At 32.9% G+C, this 21,060-nt stretch overlaps 1 protein-coding gene across 11 annotated transcripts in view; it reads left to right on the plus strand.

Annotated features, from left to right (window-relative positions):
• The window catches only part of Arhgap32 (Rho GTPase activating protein 32), a 307,145-nt gene that overhangs the window by 250,976 nt on the left and 35,109 nt on the right, over positions 1 to 21,060 (plus strand). For 10 of the 11 annotated variants that reach the window (XM_058575244.1, XM_046432648.2, XM_046432646.2 and 7 more), the window contains one exon: positions 19,675 to 19,824. In XM_058575244.1, the coding sequence (XP_058431227.1) occupies positions 19,675 to 19,824 (150 nt within the window). Of the gene's footprint in view, positions 1 to 3,477; positions 4,703 to 19,674; positions 19,825 to 21,060 lie in introns of those variants that run through there. The other variant, XM_046432650.2, reaches the window with a different exon arrangement.

Consider the following 21,060-nt stretch of genomic DNA (forward strand, 5'->3'; position numbering starts at 1 on the left):
ACAACTTATATAACCCTTCAGAAAACTTTAGTGATTTCCCTCTGTTCCAGAATTACTTACAAATCTCTACTCTAGAATTGAAGGTGCTCCACAACATTGGAACTAATTTATTTTTCTGGTCTGTTTTCTCCCATTTCTTGACTATATCAGCTTCAGTAACGTGTTTGCTTACTACTCTCCTCCCAGAATGCTCTGGGCTTCCGAGTTCCTTGCTCATATATTTTTCTCCTGTCTAAAATGACTGACCATGCCCATAATGAAGGCTCCCAAGGGCCACTACTTCACACACTTGAGTGCATTCAATTCACCTGAGAGACCTTATTCAACTGTGGATCATGATTCAGTAGATCTGCATTTCTGATAAACTCCAAGGAAATATCAATAATATTCATTCTACCTGTGATTTGCCTACAGTAGCCATTGTTTATATCACTCATTTGGGAATAATGTATGGCAAAAATTATCTCATTTTGAGTTTGATAATTTACTTACTGTGTGTCTTTTATCTGCACCAACATTCTTCTGCTTGTGGGCAGATATTCAATTTCATACAAATTTGCACCCTTTATGCATGATGGATGTTCCCAAAGAATTCTGATTGGTAAGTAATTGAAAATGTGTGATTTCCATTATAGTTATCACAAATGCTTCCTAATCCCCCATCTTTCTTTTGATCTAGGAGCCGGGCTCAAATCAGTCTTCTTATGGCTCAAAGAGACTTCCATCTTTGGTCATTTCTAGTGTTCATGCATTCATTAATCAAATTATTTATCTGTTTTTTAAAAGATTTATTTTTAAAAATATTCTTTTAGTTATAGATGGACACAATACCTTTATTTTATTCATTTATTTTTTTATGTAGTACTGAGAATTGAACCCAGGGCCTCACACATGCCAGGAAAGCACTCTATCACTGAGCCACAACCCCAGCTCCTATTTATCTATTTTTAATTTTAATTTTTTTCAGTGTTGTATATTAAACCTAGGGCCTTATATATACTAGGTAAGTGATCTCTTATTGAGCTACATACATCCCAGCCCCTTGATCAGGAATTTATTGAATGCATACTAAGTGCTATGGCTAAAATAGTGAGAACAACAGATAGAAATTCTGCTATTATGGTGTTTATATTGCAGTGTGAAGAGAGGAAGAGAGGTAAATAAATAAATGAAATAGATGGTATGATTGTCAGTACTACGCAGAAAAATAAAGCCAAGAATGGTGTAAAAACTGGGAAGTGCTAGGATGTGGGTCATGTGGGGTTATCATTCAGGAGGGCATTGTGGTCAAGGGAGGGCTCATTAGAAGGTTACTTTTGAGCAAAGACCTGAAGAAGATGATGAGGGAATGGACTCGTATACCTTGAGGAAGGGCTTTCCAGAGAGGGATTCCATAAATATTAAGATAACTGACCTGGATGTATGTCCAGCTTATTATGGGACCAGCAGGAAGGCCAGGTTGGCTAAAGAGAAACGATATGCAGTTAGAAGGAGAGAGGGACCAGATCCTTCCTAGGGCCTGGGCACTTTTGTAGGGGTTTTGGCTTTTATTTGGAATTACATGAGAAGGCAGTGAAGATGTGCTGAACAGAGTTGTTGGTTAATCTAATTTACCTTAAAAGGATCACTTTAAATACTAAGAATAGGCAAGGAGGAAGATGTAAGAAGAGACACTGGCAGTGGCTTAGACCAGTATGGAAGCCAGGAACCCATGAGAAGTGATCTGATTCTGTATATATTTGACTATGAAACTAGAAGAATTTGCAGACATAGTACAAAGGGTTTGAATCCCTCAGGTAATTTTTATAATAGAATGACTGGAATATAGCCATTGCCTTTCCAGTGAATTATTTTGTCCCTGCTACCCCACAGAGATACTTTTTAGTCCTTCACAGGTGGGTACTGTACAAACATTTCATTAAATATGAGAGAAAAATGACAAATGACTTCTCTGCCATAAGCAGTCACAAGATGACACAGCATAATGCTTTTTCAGTCTGACATATTTTTAAATTTTTTATTTTGAAATAATTAGTCTCAGAAGAAGTTGGAGAAATAATACAGAAAGTTCTCCTGTAATCATCCTTCTCCTTCCCCATGATTTTACATCTTACATAATCATATAGTATATTATCAAAGTCAAAAAATTGACATTGTCACCATATACTTTAACTAGAATATGGACCTTATTGCAAATCCGTCAAATTTTGCATGCACTCAGTTTCTTAGTGTATATTTTTATATGACATAGAGAACAGTCTTTCAAGTTTTAGGTGAGAATTATTATTAAATAATTATGCAATTCTCCTACACCCAAGCAAATTATTGTGGAATTTAGTTGTTCTTATCCATGTTTACACCTTAGATAATATTAGGGGCTTATGCGTTTTACTAAGCATTCCCAAAGTGACTTTTCTACATTATCTTTATTTGCCTTCTCCATCTCTCTGTCTATTCTTTCTCTCTTTTCTTTTTCCTTTGCTGTCTCTTGTCTATGTTTAGTTTTGGCCAAAGGAAGTGGGTTGGGAAGTAGTGGTATTTTTAGCTTGAAATTAAAGAACAGTGGATTTGCCTTCTCTACCATGATTAAATTTTAATACTTCATTTCCTATTCAACAAAAACAATAAATCCAAAGCTGTTCCATTGGTGAAAAATTAACATGTTTTGTTTCTGCCACATATTAGAATTCTCTATGGTCTTTTAAAATCATATTTATTCATTGTTTTCCTTATTGTGTCCTACCATTTATCAACAATTTTATATTCAGAGCTATGATCAGAGAGGAAGGAAAAAATAAATCCAATCAACAGGGTAAGATTTTGGCTGGGTATGATGAGTATTGCCTGGGTCTCCCAATTCTGCCAGTTACCAATTGTGCTGCCTTGGCAGATTGCTTACCCTCTCTGACTTGTTTTTTTTATCAGTAAGATGGGATAATAGTTGAATCAACTTAATAGAGTTTTTTTTAATTGATTATTATATATGCTTCCATTTTCTTAGCATATCAAGTGTATTTATTTTCATTTAAAAATTTTTAGCACTTGTTTTCAGTATACATTTACAACTAATCCAATTCCTCTTTTGAATAACACTATATCACTTCACCAGTAATGTTAGTACTTTTTAATAACAAACTATTCCTAATTTTCCCCTATACTTTGTTCCCATTAATTTTATTTGTACAAAGTATTCATAAACATATACTTAATAAAATACATTGTCAATAATTTTGAACAAATTGTTATATGTTATATCAACTAAGAATAAGATAATAACAAGTTTTTATTTGGCCTTCTCTTATTCATTCTCCAGTGTTCTTCCTTTCTTTAGGCTCTGGTAAAACAGTTTCTCTTGGGAACAGGTTTTGTTAAGAGGAATAGGAAACTCTGGCCTAACTTAATAGAGTTTTGATGAAGAACTTTTTAAGTACTTAGAACTGCCTAGCACATAACGTTATAACAATAATGATACAATATCATTTTGCTAATTAAAGGCAAATAATATCTGAAGATGAAATTTACATTGAAATTAGTAAAAAGTCATTTGGAACAGAAAATATGTCAGTGTTTTCCAGTTCATTTATTTATTTAATTCTAATAGAGTTAGTACAATTTGTTAGTGTTTTTGTTTAGCTATTGAATCTCTCCAACATACTGCATTTATACAGATAAATAGTAAGACTATTTTAAAAACTAACAGATTAAGATTTATTGAATACTAATTTGATAGTACTTGCCCAGAATTTTCTCTCTTGCTGAGAAATATTTCTTTTAGAGTAAAAGAAGTCCCTGGGTACCCCTCAGGTGGAGTTCAGATACACACACTTAACTGGACAGTGGACAAAGGATGAGTTCACACTCAGGAAAATTTATTTAATTCTGGATTTTTAGTACTGAAAAAAAAATTACTTTTTTCCCTCTAGTGGATGCACAAGAAATTGTCCTCAGAATTTTTCACACAGAAACTGTAAATTGATACTTAAAAAAAGTATTAGTGGAATAATAATCACAGTTTGATATCAGCAAAGATATAAAAATGGTTGCTTTATTTACCTGTTGCTGTTAGTTTAATCCTTTTACTAGCAATACTTCCTACTTGATCACTCTCTTTTAATTTTATTGGGGCCTAATATGCCACATTTTTATCAGATACACTGTCTCACACCTACTTAGCAAATACAAACAACTGAACAGTGTAAGTCACTTTGCAAAAGATGAAGGACATAGTTACAGGTCAGTTTCATAGGAGTGTTTTCTGAACAGGAAACATTCACCTGTGTGAGGTGGATGGGTGGAGCCACACTGGTGAAGCCTGTTCTACAAGGGAAGCTTAGACTGGGGCGGGTCTGTAGTGTTGCTGAGCAGTACATGCTGAGAGAGGAGGAGTGAGCTCCTGAAGGCAGAGTCTTCATGCTGCTGGCTCCAAAACAGGCGGAGATCAGAGCCAGGAGAAGTGCTACTGAAAGGGGGCCTGAAAAGAAAGCTGGCACCTGCAAGTGCTGTGGGGACCTGCCTTAGAACCAACCCATGACCTGCCTTGGAGCCATCTGTACTGGATGAGGTTCGATCCTGTGTGATTATGATTCCTTCTCTCTGCTTTTGCATGGAATGCAGACCTGTGGTGTCCTATTGAGTCTACTGCTAAATACAGTCACTTGGAATAATTTTAAGATTTGGTCCTAAACTTGTGCCACAGCAAGAGGTAAGAAGATCTCAATCACTTATACAGATACTTGATTGAGACAACATTTGGGATATTTTGCTGACACTATTTTTAGATTATATTTGGGCACGTGTTACCTTGGTTATCTAGGTGCGTGGTTCATTATTTAATTATCTGGAAATTGTATAATTGAGGATTAATATTTGTCTTGTTGTTGAGAGTTGATCACTTCTTGAAGTAGGATCTTCTTAATTGTGCCATGTAGCTATTATTTTCCTGGTCACTTTTAGGAAATGCCTGTTTTGCTATTTTCAGTCAGCTTATTTCTTAGACCTGAGGTTAATTTAACAAAAGTTTTCATGAGTAAAAAAACATACATTTTTCCCTTAAACAACCAGAGTGTGTATCATGTTTAAAAGTTTTTTCCTGGGGGGGCTAATAATATTTAAATATTGATTAATAGAAAATAGGCAGTGCTGATTTACTTAAAAGAATTTGGCCAACTCTGTGAAGAGCCTGCTCCAATTAGCATAAGGAAATAACACTTGTGCCTTTTTTCTTCAAGTATAGGGTTCCCCTACCCCTGGCTTACCCCCATAGGCATTGGCAAGTGTAGCCATCTCTATCCTTAAAAGATTTTATATTAACTGAGAGATTTTTCTCCTAGGATAGGGTTTCATATTAATGTGGTGCTTCTATAGAACTTGGTAAATTGCTTTTCATTATATTATTTCATTAAAATTACATGGAGACCAGTATCTTCTTTGAGTCACAGATTAGCCCTTTTACAAAGTTGAATGCTTTTCTTTTCAAGATTGTTGTACCATTGTTTAAATGATAATTTTATTTTTAAAACCATCAGTGAGGGAATTTCAGTATTTAGAGTCATTTTTCATAGCCAGCTTTCTTTTTTAAAGCACCCATCACTCATATGATAATGTTTTGAAGCCATAATTTCATTTTTGTAAGTAATACTCTAATATATTCAATAGAAAACAGCAGAAATCTAAAATTACTTATGTTAAGTTTACATGTGAGGAGATTATAGGAGGAAAAAAACTAGAAATGATCCTGTGTCTGTGTGTATGCTTCCTAGTGAGCTCAAGTCTCAATTTGGGATACATAGCTAGATTAGATAAACTTGGCCTCTAAAGCTGAGTCAGGATCCTGGTTAACCCAATATCAAGGGGGGTTCTCCCAAGTTTTTATACAAAAAATGAAAAGAGAAATTCCTGTGGTAAAAATATTTCCTGACACTTGTAGAATTAAGTGTTTGGTATGTATCATTTCATGTAAGCATCATAGGAACCCTGAGTGACAGTTGTTATTCCCATTGGATAGTGAGGTACTTGAGATTTCAATAGGTAATTTGCTTAAGATCTTGGCAACTGGAAAGTGCTTAAGGACTGGATTCTAACCCCCAGGCATATCTGACATTGAAGTCTGTGTCCTATTCACCATGCTAAAGGTCAGGTATTTGGTTGAGCCTGGTTGTAGGACTTTTACCTTTAAAGCAACTGTAATATCATATCAGTCTTGTACTCTACAAATATAGAACCTCTGTCCTCCACTTCCTGCCCCCCCCCAAAAAAAAACCCAAAACTAACAGGAAAAACCACTGTGATCGTATCAGTGTTCCACATCAAACTTCATAGCTTAAATAAAGTGCAGAGGATTATGTGACATTAAAGTGAATATGATTACATTTTAATCTAATGAAAAAAATCTCCAGAAAGGGAGTTTTCACACCATTAAGATTGAGGTTGTAAATTTTCATATTTCTAGAACTTAATGTAGTATTTTGCTAGTCCTGTTACCTTAGATGTACCTGAATTTCTATGCGGTTGCTATACTTTAATTTTTAAGAGAAAATGCAAACAAATGTCCTCCTGAAATAGTACTACTTTTTAAGCTTCTTATCAAATAGTAATGGTTCATGTTGGAAAAATAAGAGACCAAACAATTTAAAAACTTTTAGCAAATTTAAAAATCTGTAACCTGTATATTATATCCCATTCTAGTGTTAAAATACTTTTAGCGTCAGGAATTTATATCTACCTCATGTTTCCTCCTACTCGCCTCTGGCAAAATGCAAATCTTCCTTTTGTTCTGTTTTTAGAAATGAAATTAGTCATAGTCTTTTATATAATAACTGAGTTGGTAAAGTCACCAAGTTACAAAAAACAACCCTTACTTTGTTTTGTAGGATTGAGGAAAAAAACCTCTTTCATGTATATTTCAATTTGTAGTCCAAAATCTTAAATAACAATCAGTGAGTATCATTTTGAGCAGGAAAAAGTAAAGCTTATTTATAAATATCAACCTAAAATCATATATGTTAAATTTGAGGCTTCTTTGATATTTGTATCAGGAATACATACCTGTAGAAAAGTAAATAAGTAATGTAGATCAATAAGAGTCTTATCTTATTAACCATATGACCATTTTCCCAAGGAACACAATTTTTAAAGCTGTAGTAGGTGCCAGTTCCGTGTGGTCACTGTTTGTACACTCCTCTGGGAAGGACAGCAGCATGATGTTGCTTTGCTTTCATTCTTAACCCAGAAGAACAGATACTGTTTTATTCAAACATTTTAGGCATATACTCATCATGATTTGTGCTAGATATTTTGAAGAAATTGAATGTCTTTTTTCTGCTTCTATTTTTCTCAGTGAATTGTTCTTAATCTCTTCTATGTATGGAAGTGGAAGTTTTCTTTTCTAAAATTTTACTACAGATTTACTTTCTAGACCTCTTAATATTAAGTCATTCATTTGCATTCTGGTCAGTAATGTCTTTTGAAATGGCTCCCCTTCTCCCTCATCAGTAAATGGAGGCCTATTTGAGTTATGTAACTGTTAATAGCATTCCTATTATTTAATCAAGAGCCATTACTGTCAATGCCACTTTAAATTTAGCATCCAGTGAACATGGCATTTCTCAGATACCTGGATTCCTCCTTTTAAAGTTGGAATGTTCAGCTATCAAATGGTTACAGTCATCCACATTCCAGAATCTCAATCCTGGGCTGGTCACAGATATTTTCTCTGCAGCAGCCTCTTGCAGCTGTTACCTGCATCAATTAGAGAACTGTGTTTTTTTTTTTCCCCTCTTACTTACAAAATTGTTTATGATATATCAAGCAAAAGTGGTTCTGTACTTTCTTATTCCACAGTAATTTCAATGGTCTATTAAAATTGGAGTGTTAGTTTGTCTAAAGAATATTTTGGACATATGCTTGAGAAATGAGAGAATGGAATTCAAAATTGAACAATAGTTGTATCCCTGATTTAAAAATTAGAAGCTAAATTCAGGGTTCCTAAAGAGAAAGTGAGAATTTTGAGTATTGACCCGATAGAATATAAGTTGCTACAAGTTTAGAAATTTATAGATAAAATGCACCTTGTTTTACTACAGGGAATTCCTAAAATCTAGATTAATCTTTGGGGCTGGGGCTGGGGCTGGGGCTCAGTAGTAGTGCACTTGCCTAGCATATGTGAGGCACTGGGTTGGATTCTCAGCACCACATATAAATAAAGAAAGAAAGGAAGAAAGAAAGGCCTATCAACAACTAAAAAAATAAAAACAAAAATTTTAAATGAAAAAATTATTCTTTATAATATATCTGGCATTTATTAGTAAAAACAATATTATAATCAATCATTGTATTGTTGGCTAAGAACTTTCAAGTAAATAAACCAAAGGAATAAATGACAGTATATCATATTGCATGATTAACAACTGTGAATGTCTTTTACTATTAAAGATAGTTCAGTTATGCATCAAGTCCTGGAAATAGTTATGTTATGTAAATTAGTTATATAAAGACTCCTTATTACCATTTTAATCATTCATGAAGCAAAATAAATATATAAAACAATATAAAAAGTTCTAAACCTAATGTACTAGACATTAAACAATAACCCTTAATCATGATTTTTTATCTTATATTCTTATACCAGCTTTTGCCAAGATGATTTGGAAAGCCAGATTTTTTTTTTTTGTGTGTGAAGTATTAAATTATCTCTTTCATTCTCCTGAAATGTTGTTCTAAAGCAAATATATTTTCCACAGACTTAGAACTTTCTGGGCTAATGAAATATGAAATTTCATATTTCCTCAGAATACTTAATGATTTCTAAGACATTTTCATTGAAATCTAGAATCCACATTGCCTAGTTAAGCTTCTCTATTGTTCATATTATTAAATAAGGTCTAAACTGTTTCATTTCCTTGTCTAAAACATTCTAGTGAATTATTGGCAGAATAAGAACTAAAACCATACTTCACATTCTACTTTTTCACTAGCACATACCTAACCAACAGAAGCTTCGAGTGGATTGAAGGTCTTTATCACACTATGGGTTAAATATCTCTGATATGAAATGTTCCAAAACCCAAGACTTTCTGAGCACCAAAATGATGCCACAGTGGAAAATTCTATACCAGAGTTCATATGACAAGCTGCGATCAAAGTGCAAGTGCCTTGTAATATTGTATAAAATAACCTTGCCTCTATCTATAAGAGGTACATGAAACATAATGAATTTCATGTTTAGACCTGGGTCCCATCCCCCTAATCTCTCAGTATATATATTTGTATCTTTTAGAACCTAAAACAATCTAAATGCTAAAACACCTTTGGTCCCCAGTATTTTGGATAAGGGACATTCAACCTATTTTTGTCTTTTTATTGAAAGTCATAAAACTTTCAAATACTAGGTCATTGGATAAAGTACGTATTTTAAAAATTTCAATAGAATTACTGAAAGTCCAGTCTTGGGCAGGAAGGAATACTTTGAGAAGGGTAGGCAGGGATTTAGGCTGTGGGTGTCCAGAGCTCTGGAAGAGATAGGTAGGAAGAAGACAGAAAAAAGTGCCAGAAATCTCTTTTTCCCCCAAAGCTTTCTTTAGTCAAAATACCAATGATTCCCAGATGGAAAACTTACAGATGCAATTTAGTATGTGTGAGTTCTTAGGCAGACCATGCTCTTTTGCCAGGACAATAAGAAAGTCCAGCTTTGAACACAGATACTCCAATGTGTTGGAAAAACAAGGGAGTCACTGAAGATCCAGGTGAAAGCTCAAGAAACCTGAGTAAACAATAGGAGCTCCTATCTCTCCCCAAATATACAATCCAAACTGAAATTTATTAGAGCTCATTATGAAGCTTAGAAAAAGTATATGGCATTCAAAATAATTATTCAAGAGTGCAATGAGGTTGTGTTTAAGTCCAAAGATAGATTTCTTTTGAAATCTTTTGACTGGATTGGCTAAACTGACAATTTCATATATAAATCTTCAGTTATATAATTTATTAGACTGTGTTATGTGGTGCCTTTGGGATTTTCGTCCCCCTCAATTGATTGATCAGTATGATGAATACAGTGAATATAGTGACATTGGTTTTTGTACCCAAAGAAACACAAAGAATAAAATTCATTTTATATACACATGCACATGCGTAACCCCACAAACACACAAAAGAATTACTAACATTTTATGCCTACCATAGGTTTTTTTTTTAACCCTATACAAATTTTATGTTTAGATACATAGGATAGTGCCAAACAAACTAAAGAAAAAGATTGAAATATGATTATTAAGAGATAATTCTAGTGACTGAAAACTCTTAAATTTTGAATTTAAATCATTTAGAGTGTGATGTCAACACAAACTGAGATTAAATTTGTTAATGCATGTAAAGCCCTGGCATATAATAAGAACTCAAAAAACAATAATCGTACTATACTTATTGTTATGATATTACCATACTGTCTAGATTTTCTTTCAATTTTTGTTGGATATTTGGTTTGGGATTTAATCTTTTTCTTTATATTGCATTTTTAGGACTGGGAATAGACCAAATGTGGGGAGCCAGAGAGAGGACAGCTCTCTTCACCAAATAGACCAGAAAATTTAGAAAGATAAGAATAGAGTCAGTGATGGAATTGCTTGAGCCTATCCTTATTTCATCAAATAAAAACTTATTTTAGTTCAGTGTGCAAGAAACTCCTTTATTCTGATTTGGAAGGTACTTTTTTTAAAACAAAAAACATCAAAATTATTCATGTATATTTTCATTCATTGGCTGAATAATTTATCATGAATTTGTTATATTATTCATTTTAGAAGGTTTATTTTTATCAAAGCCTTTAATTTTATAAAAGAGGAAAAGTCCTAAGAAGTTCTACATTTCAGTTACTGGAAAAAGTGTCTCTGGTTCAGTTCCTTTAACTAATATTTGAGTAATATATCTAGAAATTTTTCCTTAAAAGATTTGTAGAGTTACTATTCAATCACAGTGTAATTTATGAATCCATTTATTTGCAAGTGGAAGTTTTGTTGGTTAAATTTAAACTAATCTAGGGGCTGGGGTTGTAGCTCAGTGGTAGAGCATTAGCCTCACACATGTGAGGCACTGGGTTCGATTCTCAGCATCACATTAAAAAAATGAATAAGTAAATAAAATAAAGATATTTTTAAAATATTAAACTAATCTATATATTCAAAGGTATAGACTACATAATAATTATGGACAGTTTTCCCAACTTAAGTGCTGATCAAGCTTGTTCAATAACTTTATTTTTCAGTTTTCCTCTATTTTTCAGTTCATATGACCAATACATGCTAAACATAATTTTTATATCTCTTGCCAATATTCCTTTTAGTAAGTTTGAAATTATTAACAGTTTATTTTAGTTATTTAAGATGTAAATGTAAATGTCATTTTTTTCTTTGCTGATATTTCAAACCTCAACAACCTATCCTAGTTTTCTCATTTTTTTTAGACTTCTTTGTCTATGCTTATACACTGTAGAGTTCTTCTGTATTTGTATTCCTTTATAAGAAATTCAGTTCTAATGTTTACAGTTTATTTCTAATGTTTACTACAATTTCTCAGAGGGAATTTTACCTGGACTTGTAGCTTTTGTTTAAAAACAAAAAACTCCACTCCCCATCCCATCCCCTCTCCTCACTCCAGTACTGGGGATTTAATTAGGTCTCACTAAATTGCTGAGACTGGCCTCTCAAACTTGGGATCCTTCTGCCCCAGTTTCCTAAATCACTGGGTTTATAGGTGGGCACCATCAGGCCTAGCCTTTTGTTAAATTGCCATGAGCCTTCTCAAGCCTCTTGCATTCATTGAGTCTCATTGAGTATAGTATAAAAGAAAAGTATAAAAGAAAGTAAAGTATAAAGTATAAAAAGGAAAACTTCTAAAAGTGGGTATAAGTTTACCACATCTCCAAACTTAAAAACTGAGTGGAGTTGGGGCAGGAGGATTACGAATTCAAGGATAGCCTGGGCAACTTCCCGAGGCCCCATCTCAAAACACAAAAATTAAAAGGGCTGGGCATGTAACTCAGTTAAGCCTCCATGTTCAGTCCCCAGTACTGATGTATATAAGGGTGAATGACTTAAAAATTAAGCAAGATAAGCTAAAAAATTGTCATAACACATGGAAAGAAATTACTTGATAAAGTCAACATTGGTGCTTTGTATATATCTTACCAATTATGAATAGATATTTTGTGTATATTTAAGTTTTTATCCCCAAACCCCAAACATATTTTAATGGTGAGATGTAGTAAACAATCTGTTTTTGGGAAGTGGGGCGGGGGTTTACTGGCAATTGAACACAGAGTTATTTAAACACTGAGCCACATCCCCAGCCTTTTCTTATACTTTATTTAGAGACAGGGTCTCGCTGAGTTTCTTAGGGCCTTGCTAAATTGATGAGGCTGGCTTTGAACTCGAGATCCTCCTGTCTCAGCCTCCTGAGCTGCAGGGATTACAGATATGTGCCACTGCACCTGGCAATAAACACAATCTTTTTAAAGTCAGGAACAAGATAAATGTTTTTTGGAGATCCAGTGAAATCAGAAAGAAACAGAAGGGTTGGAAATGAAGAATGAAATCTGTTTTCTTTGCACATTTATTAATCCAAAAGAATCTGAAATCTAATTGTAAGTTATAATAACATGGGTCAGCAAAGGTTCTAAGTAAAATATAAATAATAAACAATAATGGCCACTAACATTTATAAAGTTTTTCTCAACACTAAGTGCTGTACAATTTTAACTCATTTAATTATGACCACAATTCTATTGAGTAGTTACTGTTTTTAACTTTTCATAGATGAGGAAATGAAGTATTAAGAATTTAAGAACTTTGTCCATAATTGCACAGCTAGAAGCTGCAGTAATAAGATTAGAAGCCTAGAAAACTGACTCCTGAGTATACTCTTTACTTCGATGTTCATTGAATTTCTCTGTACTAGTAGTAAGTTAAAAGAAAATGTAACTTAGAAAATGTATATTTATAATAGCAAAAAAGTCATAAAGTTCCCAAGATTAGCACTAACAAAATTATATGAAACCTTTATAGGAAAAAAATTAGATTAATTGAAGAACTGAAAGAATTTTAAATAAATGGAGAGAGATATATGTTCATGGATGTGCTTAATATTATAAAGAATTCCATTGTCCTGCGACATAATTTATAATTCAGTGTAGCTTCAGTGACATTTCCAAAAGGTTTTCCCCCTATAATTTGATAAACTGATGCTGAATTTCATATGAAATAATAAGGGCTAAAAATATGAAGACATTTTTTAATAAATAAGTGAAGGGACTTATCTTTCCAGATACTGTTATAAAGTATTGATACAGAGAAACTGACAGAATAGAGAGAACTCAAAAATGAACCTCATTCATATTGTATGCATTTTTCACATAAAACAGGAACACTTTTAAAATATCAGTAGAGAAATGATTATTCATCTAAGGTGATGGAATAATTGGTTATACATATGGGAAAGTAATAAAATTATATCTCTGTACTTAATACATAAAAAAGTTCTAAGTCAGCAAAAAAACAAATAAACAACAACAACAATAACAAAACACTTGAAAAAGAACATGAAAAGGGGTCTGGGGTTATAGCTCAGCAGTAGAGCACTTGCCTTGCCCATGTGAGGCATTGGGTTCAATCCTCAGTACCACATAAAAATAAATAAAATAAATAAAGATATTGTGTCCATGTTAAGAAAAAGAACATGAAAATGGAGAATTTTAGAAAAAAAAAAGAAACATTTATGACTATGGGTTAAGGAAAATATTTTAACATATTGAAATCATACCTAAAGACTTTTTTAAATTTGTGTGATGAAAGATAAGCCACAAGCTTAGAGAAGATTTTTGAAGTATGTTAACTAACAAAGGATTCATTGCCCAGGGAAGCACTTATTAGCTCAATGCAATGTTGGTTGAAATAACAAAATCCTGGGAAGTTTAAGAGACAGTAGTACGTCAGAAATATAAATTATATACTTGTAAGGGAAAACTTAAATGGAGTTAACATGAATATCCTGAACCACAAGTGCCATTGATAAATCTCAGATACATAATGTTGCAGAAAATTTGATATCATATGATTTCATTTCTGTAAATTTTGAAAACAAAAATGATAACCTGTATTGCATATTGATTATGGCTATATATGCACATATATAGTTATTATTTAAAAACATGATGGGGTTGATAAATACTAAATTGAAGATAAAGAGTCTCTGTAGGGAGAATAGGATTAAAGGAGAGGTACGCAGTGTCTTCAAATTACATCTACTATGGTTTACTTTTTAAGTAAAAAAATAAATGTGTAGGGGGAATAAATCTGGAAAATAATATGGTAAAATGTTAAGGTTCTTAAAAACTAGATAATTGGGTACATTGACAATCATCACATTATTTTCTTAAACTTTTCTGCATAATCAAAGTATTGAGTAATTTTTCAAAGTAATTGTATCTATATTGGGGTCCAAAATTTTCTATCAGTTCCCATGCTCCTTAATCTCTAGGGCTGTTATACCCCAGGCCTTTTTCTTCTAGTCATGTTTTCTAGTTAATTTGTCCAGAAAAGGTCTCTGAAGACTTATGTTACTATGGGGCTAAGTACACATTCTAACAGCCTTTTAAATAGTAATCAGGAAAAAACTAAGAAGAGCACAATGTGCCTTTTGTGTTAGCAGTTTTTTCCTTTTCTTTAAAATTCACTTTTTAGACTTTTGAAGAACAGAAATTTTAGAATGTTAGTCTTTCAATTTGATAGTTGTAGAGAAAAATCCTTTCTCCATATTCATTGGTGTGAATAAATACTGTTATACTTTAAATAAAAGCAAGTTTATGAAATTTTAAATTCATATCTTTTTGTATTTATTTAGAATAAAATATTTTAAGATATGCAGATTTGGGAGATTATAAGACAGCCCTAAATATCATGTAATCTGGTTGTGTATATTTATATCCCCTTCTATTAAATTTCCCCCAAAAGTTCTATGCTGTGTTCTTAGAATTTAGTAAAGGAGGATATTGTATACAATGTATGAAAATCTATTTGAAGTTAAACATTACAAACATTATACTCGCACTTTATATCTTCGGTTTAATCAGAACAATCTCTACAGGTTTATGTGCCCTCACTACCATACTTTAATTTTATCTGCTTGACTTTCTGAATTTATTGCAGATCTCACAACTCGATGCATATAATCAAATAAATTTAATGCTGAGGCCATTATCTAGGCACAAACTCTCTTCCTTAGTAATTAATTAGAAATTAATCCCAGCCCAGACTTGTCCTACATTAGTCTAGAAGATGTCTGAGAACCAATTTAAAGAACTCTAGGGAAAGTATTACCAGAATACAAGACTACTTGGTGACTGCTGGAGAAATATTATGCTCATATAATTAAAAACCCCAGTGTCTCACCTCCATGTCAAGGTTGACTATGGTTTATGGAGCTGTATGTTTTTAGTATCTCCCTATAAACTGGTTATTGGTATCATAAAAATTTACCTTGAAGATAATATGTTGTGTGTCATACTGCTAAAGCCTGTAACTGCCAGAAAAACTGGTCTGGTAGGGTTTGTCTCAGGTCTATAAAAAGATTGCAGATATAAAATCTATCATGGCTCAATAACATGAAAAAAGATCATGGCACATGTTGCACTTTATTTCTAGAATAGAAAATTTGGATCTAAAATTATATGATTTGCTTTTGTCTGAGTGTCATTTTGCACTTCATTATTGACTTCCTTTATCTGTGGAATACCATAGTTAATTGTTTTAGTCTCGAATTCAGCATATTTGATGGACCTTAACCCTCACAGCCTCCCTTCCCACACTGCATGTCTGTTTCTACATGGGTTTGTAAGTGCTTAACCATCTAAAACCAAACTTCAGCTTCTTCAGTAGAAGTTTTCTAACAGAATTAAGAGTATTCTGTGTTTCTGCTCTTCAAACAGTAGTAACAAGTAATATTGAACAAGAAGGCAGTCGGAGGGAGCAGTGCCCCTGTTCAAAATTTCATTTTGGACATTTTTTTTTTTGTGTGTGTGTGTGGTGCTGGGGATTGAACCCAGGTCCTTATGCAGGCAAGTCAAGCACTCTTCCAACTAAGTTATATCCCCAGCCCTCATTTTGGACATTTTAATGCTCAAGAAATGGAAGAAAATTTAAAATGAAGAAAATTAATAAGAGAGATTTGTATTTAGAATTATTACTAGATTTTCAAATTTAACAATAACTTAATTTGAATATTTTATTAGTATAGATTTTCAGTGCAATGAATTACACTGTCTTAAGGATAAATGATTATTTATTTTCGGATGCCAGAGCCTCTCTATCACAGAGTGCCAGTTTATAACTTCAGTAACAGCAACTCCAAAACTATGCAGAACATGGTTTAATTTTCTTCAACCATAGACTTTATAGATAATCACCATCATGACTATGTATAATTTTATTGTCTCAGAATGGGATATAGGTTAGTAAGAAAGGATCCTATCCACCACTCTCACTCCCAATCCTATCCACCACTTTCACTCCATTGTTTTTTGGGGAGGGTGGGGGGCTGGAGGTAGAAGTAAACAGGAGAAAGGTGGCCACACAGAGTAGGATCCAGGGGCTCATATTTATCAGGACTGTTTCCCAGAGTCCTTCAGTACCAAATGGAGGTAAGTTTTCCTAGTGACATCCTCCACTGTCTTAATTTTGTGCTTTCTTGCAGCTCTTAATTAATTAGGTCTTGTGTTACTATCAGAAAAATAAGTGTGAGTAGTCATCACCCTAACAGGGAAAGATAGCCAACTTTCTTTGTTCTTAGGCCAAACGTACCAAACCAAGAAGCAGAGTTAAAGCAATCTGATGTCCTGAAAAGACCAGTTGTACACAGGCTGCCCTCTGACTAATGGTATTTTAGCACACATAAGAGTTTTTGTTGGATGATCATAATTAGAGATCTGTTTCCATCCAATTATCCTGAATTGTGAAGGTCAAAGTATAATTAATTCCAGTGAATAATTCAAAATTTAATATTGCTAATTGATGTGAATAAAATAAGAATCTACCTTTTTCTACTATTGAGAAATCCAGTTCAATATGGCAGACTACTCCTGCAGTTTTTTCAGTGTTTTAGCTGTATTTGTGCTAAAAATTGTGACTTCTTTCTTTGGGGGAATGTTGCTATGAACTCATGGATTTTTATTTATTTGATGTTTTATAATTAAATATATTTATTCTTTATGATGATTGAATCGTCCCAAGTCTGACCAGGGACGATTGACTTGCCTTGACTCTTTGGCATGGTACACTAATAACCATGGTCACCTTGCTTTCTGTCACAATAAGGTTTTCCATTCACCTCTGTGCTTTGCCTGCTGCCGAAGTGGAGTTAGGCATTTCTCCTAGTAGTCTGGGTTCATTTTAGTCAGGAATGACTTAGAAACCCAGATCTGAGACATCTAGTCTCAGATATGTCATTGTTGCTAAGCCTTTTCAATGGATAGAGTTCAGAGGAAGTGTGTGAGCTTTCATTTTGAATTCATGTTGACATTTCCAAGTCAAGTTAATATTAGAGTTTTGTTCACCTTCTTTGATTTTATTATTCTTTCTCTCTTTATCTTCAATTTAATATTTATCATCCCCACTCTCTCACACATTAGAACATCTTTTCTAATAATAATTTTTCATTTATTTTGTGTGTGTATTTTTTTGTTTTATAATTGTGTTCAATAGTAAAATAGTTGAATGAAGTTAAATATGACTGTGCTTCTTTTCTCATTAGACTATATCCCATAAGCATGTAGTCAATTGACTACATACATGTATTTAAGATATTTTATCTCTGTTGACTATGCTTTTGGTTTGATATTATCAGGTACATATTTTCAATATTAGAATTTGCTTTTTTAATGTTTTTAATTTATTTTTGAACATGTAGTAGGAGCACTGACATAATTCAAAAGCCAGACTATTAAACACACACACACTCACTGAGCAAAATCTTGCTGCATCTTCCATTCTTTCCCCACCATACATTTTACCCTTTATATTAGTTTCTTTTGCAAAAATTAGCTCTTAGGTGTATACATACATGTGTGTAAAATTGTGTGTGTTTGGTATATGTACTCCTCATCCTTTTATATGTTAAGTATACTTTTATCTATTTTTCTTTTTGGACTTAATGTATCCTGAAGATTATTCCATATCACAGTATAGATCCTGTTTTAAAACATAATGAGAAGCAAAAGGATATCGGTAATCCTCTATGTGAATGTGTTATACTTTATTCATATATAATTAATAATTAATTAATTAATATACTAATTAGTATACTTTTGGGCTTCTAATGCATATATTGGGTTATTTTTAAAGTAACTGTTTTAACTATTTGGTGTGTTCTTATTGCATAAAATCCAAACTCTCTGTACACCCTCCTGAAGTCTGTAGAAAAGATACTTCTGTCTGCAAATAGTGTTTCCCATGAGATAAAAAGAAAAGAAATGGATGGCGAATGTCTGATCTGACCTCTACTTATAGAGCTAGTAGCCATTCTAAGCCATAAGTTATGGTTGGCGCACAGCGTTCCCTCAGAGTCTTCATCTAGTCAGGAGATTTAAGCTTTGGCTTACTCAGCAATCTATAGTAGGCTTACCTAAGACTCCAGTAATCATTCGAAAATTGAATAGAAGGATTGAGGTCACCTGGCATACTCTTTAATCCTGCAATTGATCTCTGAGCTCATGGTATTTGCTGTGGGTTGACTTATCTATTTTCCCTATAGGCTGCATTTATCAGTAAAAGTGTTTTTTCTCAAAAATTGTTTGCTTTCAATTCTTGTACTATTGTTTTTCTATTATATTAATCATTGCAAATATTTTTTTTCCAAATATTAACTTGCTTATTTCTTTTCTTGATCTACAAAGGACTTAAGGTGATACACTTAGTGTACTGTAGAAATTGACCATCTTTACACTCTTTCAAGTCTTACTTATTATGAAGATCTCCAAAGCAATATATATTATGTAAAACTCAGGTCCTTCTTGGAATTCTGTCACATCTTTAAGTGTGCCACAGGAAAATGGCTGATTTACTAAACTTGATTGAAAGATCATGGATTGTAACACTTAAATTTGTTCACAGTCCCATCAAATAAGACCACAGGCTGGTGAGAAAAAAGTGCAAAACTATGAAGTTTTTAATAACACATCTGTGAACTAAAATGCTGAAATTTTCCTGCAAGTTATGAAGTGTATATGTAATAGATTGTTTTGTAGCCAGCATATGAAGATGTATGTTTCTTTTCACACTATGAAAATGTAATTTCTTAATAGGATCCCAATCTTGTGATTGTACATCATGTGGAGTTTCAGTGATGATGTATTCATATATGAACATGGGAAAGTTATGTCTAACTCATTCTACTGTCTTTCCTATTCTCATCACCACTTCCCTTCCCTTTATTCCCCTTTGTCTAATCCACATCATGTATGACCACAAGAATGGGATCCTAATTAGAATAAGTTATACTCCACGTATGTATAATATGTCAAAGTACACTCTACTGTCATGTATATCTAAAAGGAACAAATTAAAATTTTTTTAAAAAAGAAAGTGTAATTTCTTGCCACTACTAAAATATTTTCCCTTTATTATTATTTTTTAGTATCTAAAAAACACGGCAAGCTCATTACTTTCTTACGAACATTCATGAAGTCTCGTCCAACAAAACAGAAGCTAAAGCAGCGAGGGATTTTGAAAGAGCGGGTGTTTGGTTGTGATCTCGGGGAGCACCTTCTGAATTCTGGCTTTGAAGGTAAAAATAAAGTCTATAAGATCATAATATTAGTTCCTGAGTTCTCCATATTGGTTTCTTACAACCAGTTACAGAATATATTAGGCAAGTGGTGTGTGTTTATTTTGGTTCAACAGTGAGTACTGAGCTTTCTCAGGGACTTTTCTCAGTTTAGGGTAAGAGTGGAGAAGTTCAAACATTCACCATGGTATTATTGGGGCTTGTGATCTGCTTTGGAAGAATGTTATTTGCACGAAAAGGACACAGCAACATTGTCACTTTGCATTTTTCTTGTGCCTGTCCAGATGGCTTTATTAGCCAGTTTTCCTGCTCATTTGGTAAAAAAAAAAAAAAAAAAAATCTTCAGGCATACTTTTGAGACTATAAAAATACCAAAACCAGCCTTCCAACTTTGATATCTAAAGATTTATATTCTTTTCTCTATAAATTAAATTCTGAATTAAGACTTTAGTTGAGTGAATGGGTGGAGGAGATGAATGAATAGGAAGGGAGGAAAAAAAGGGAGTTTTCTTTGGATATTTTAAAATAGCATTCTCCTGCATTATCCTTTTTAGTCAGCATATTAAGGAAATATTTGCCTGTGCTGTTGATGAGTACCAGAAATAGATTATTTGTGAGATTCTTAACCATTATGAGATAGACCACTATGGAAACCAGTGGTAAATACCTTTAGTAATATCAATTCCAAATTAAATCCTTATTCACTTCTTAAAGAATTCTAGTGAACTTAGAAGAATTTAATACAAAACTATACCATGTTTTGTGAGAGAATAGACAAAATATTATCTTAAACAGATCTTATTCACATATTAATGCCAACTTAATATAGTTCTTTAAAAAACAAAAAGACAAAAAACCCTGATGATTATTTTTGCAAATGTCAAAATGCACATGAGAAAATCAACCAGTGAGACTATCAGAGAACAATTGTGGGGGGAAAAGATCAGAAAATATGGGAGACATTGAGCTTTACTAGATACTAAAACAGTATTCAAAACTAGAAGGAGGAGTTTTGTGAAGAAAATGAAATATAAGAATGAAAAATAGCTGAGAATGTTTAGAAATAATTACTACTATAGGTAAAAAATCCATTATGATGAAGAATGGTTTTAGAACTGTGTTATAAAGAAGGGTTATTTACAATAACATATTAAAATAATAATAATATATCTGAAAAATTAATTCCTACATTAAGTCACTGAAAAAAGAACCCTCCAAATGTTTAAGAGAGTTAAC

Source organism: Marmota monax, unplaced genomic scaffold (assembly GCF_021218885.2).
Source record: "Marmota monax isolate L192 unplaced genomic scaffold, Marmota_monax_Labrador192_F-V1.1 WCK01_AAM20220418_F8-fsc00062, whole genome shotgun sequence".
Lineage (NCBI taxonomy): Eukaryota > Metazoa > Chordata > Mammalia > Rodentia > Sciuridae > Marmota > Marmota monax.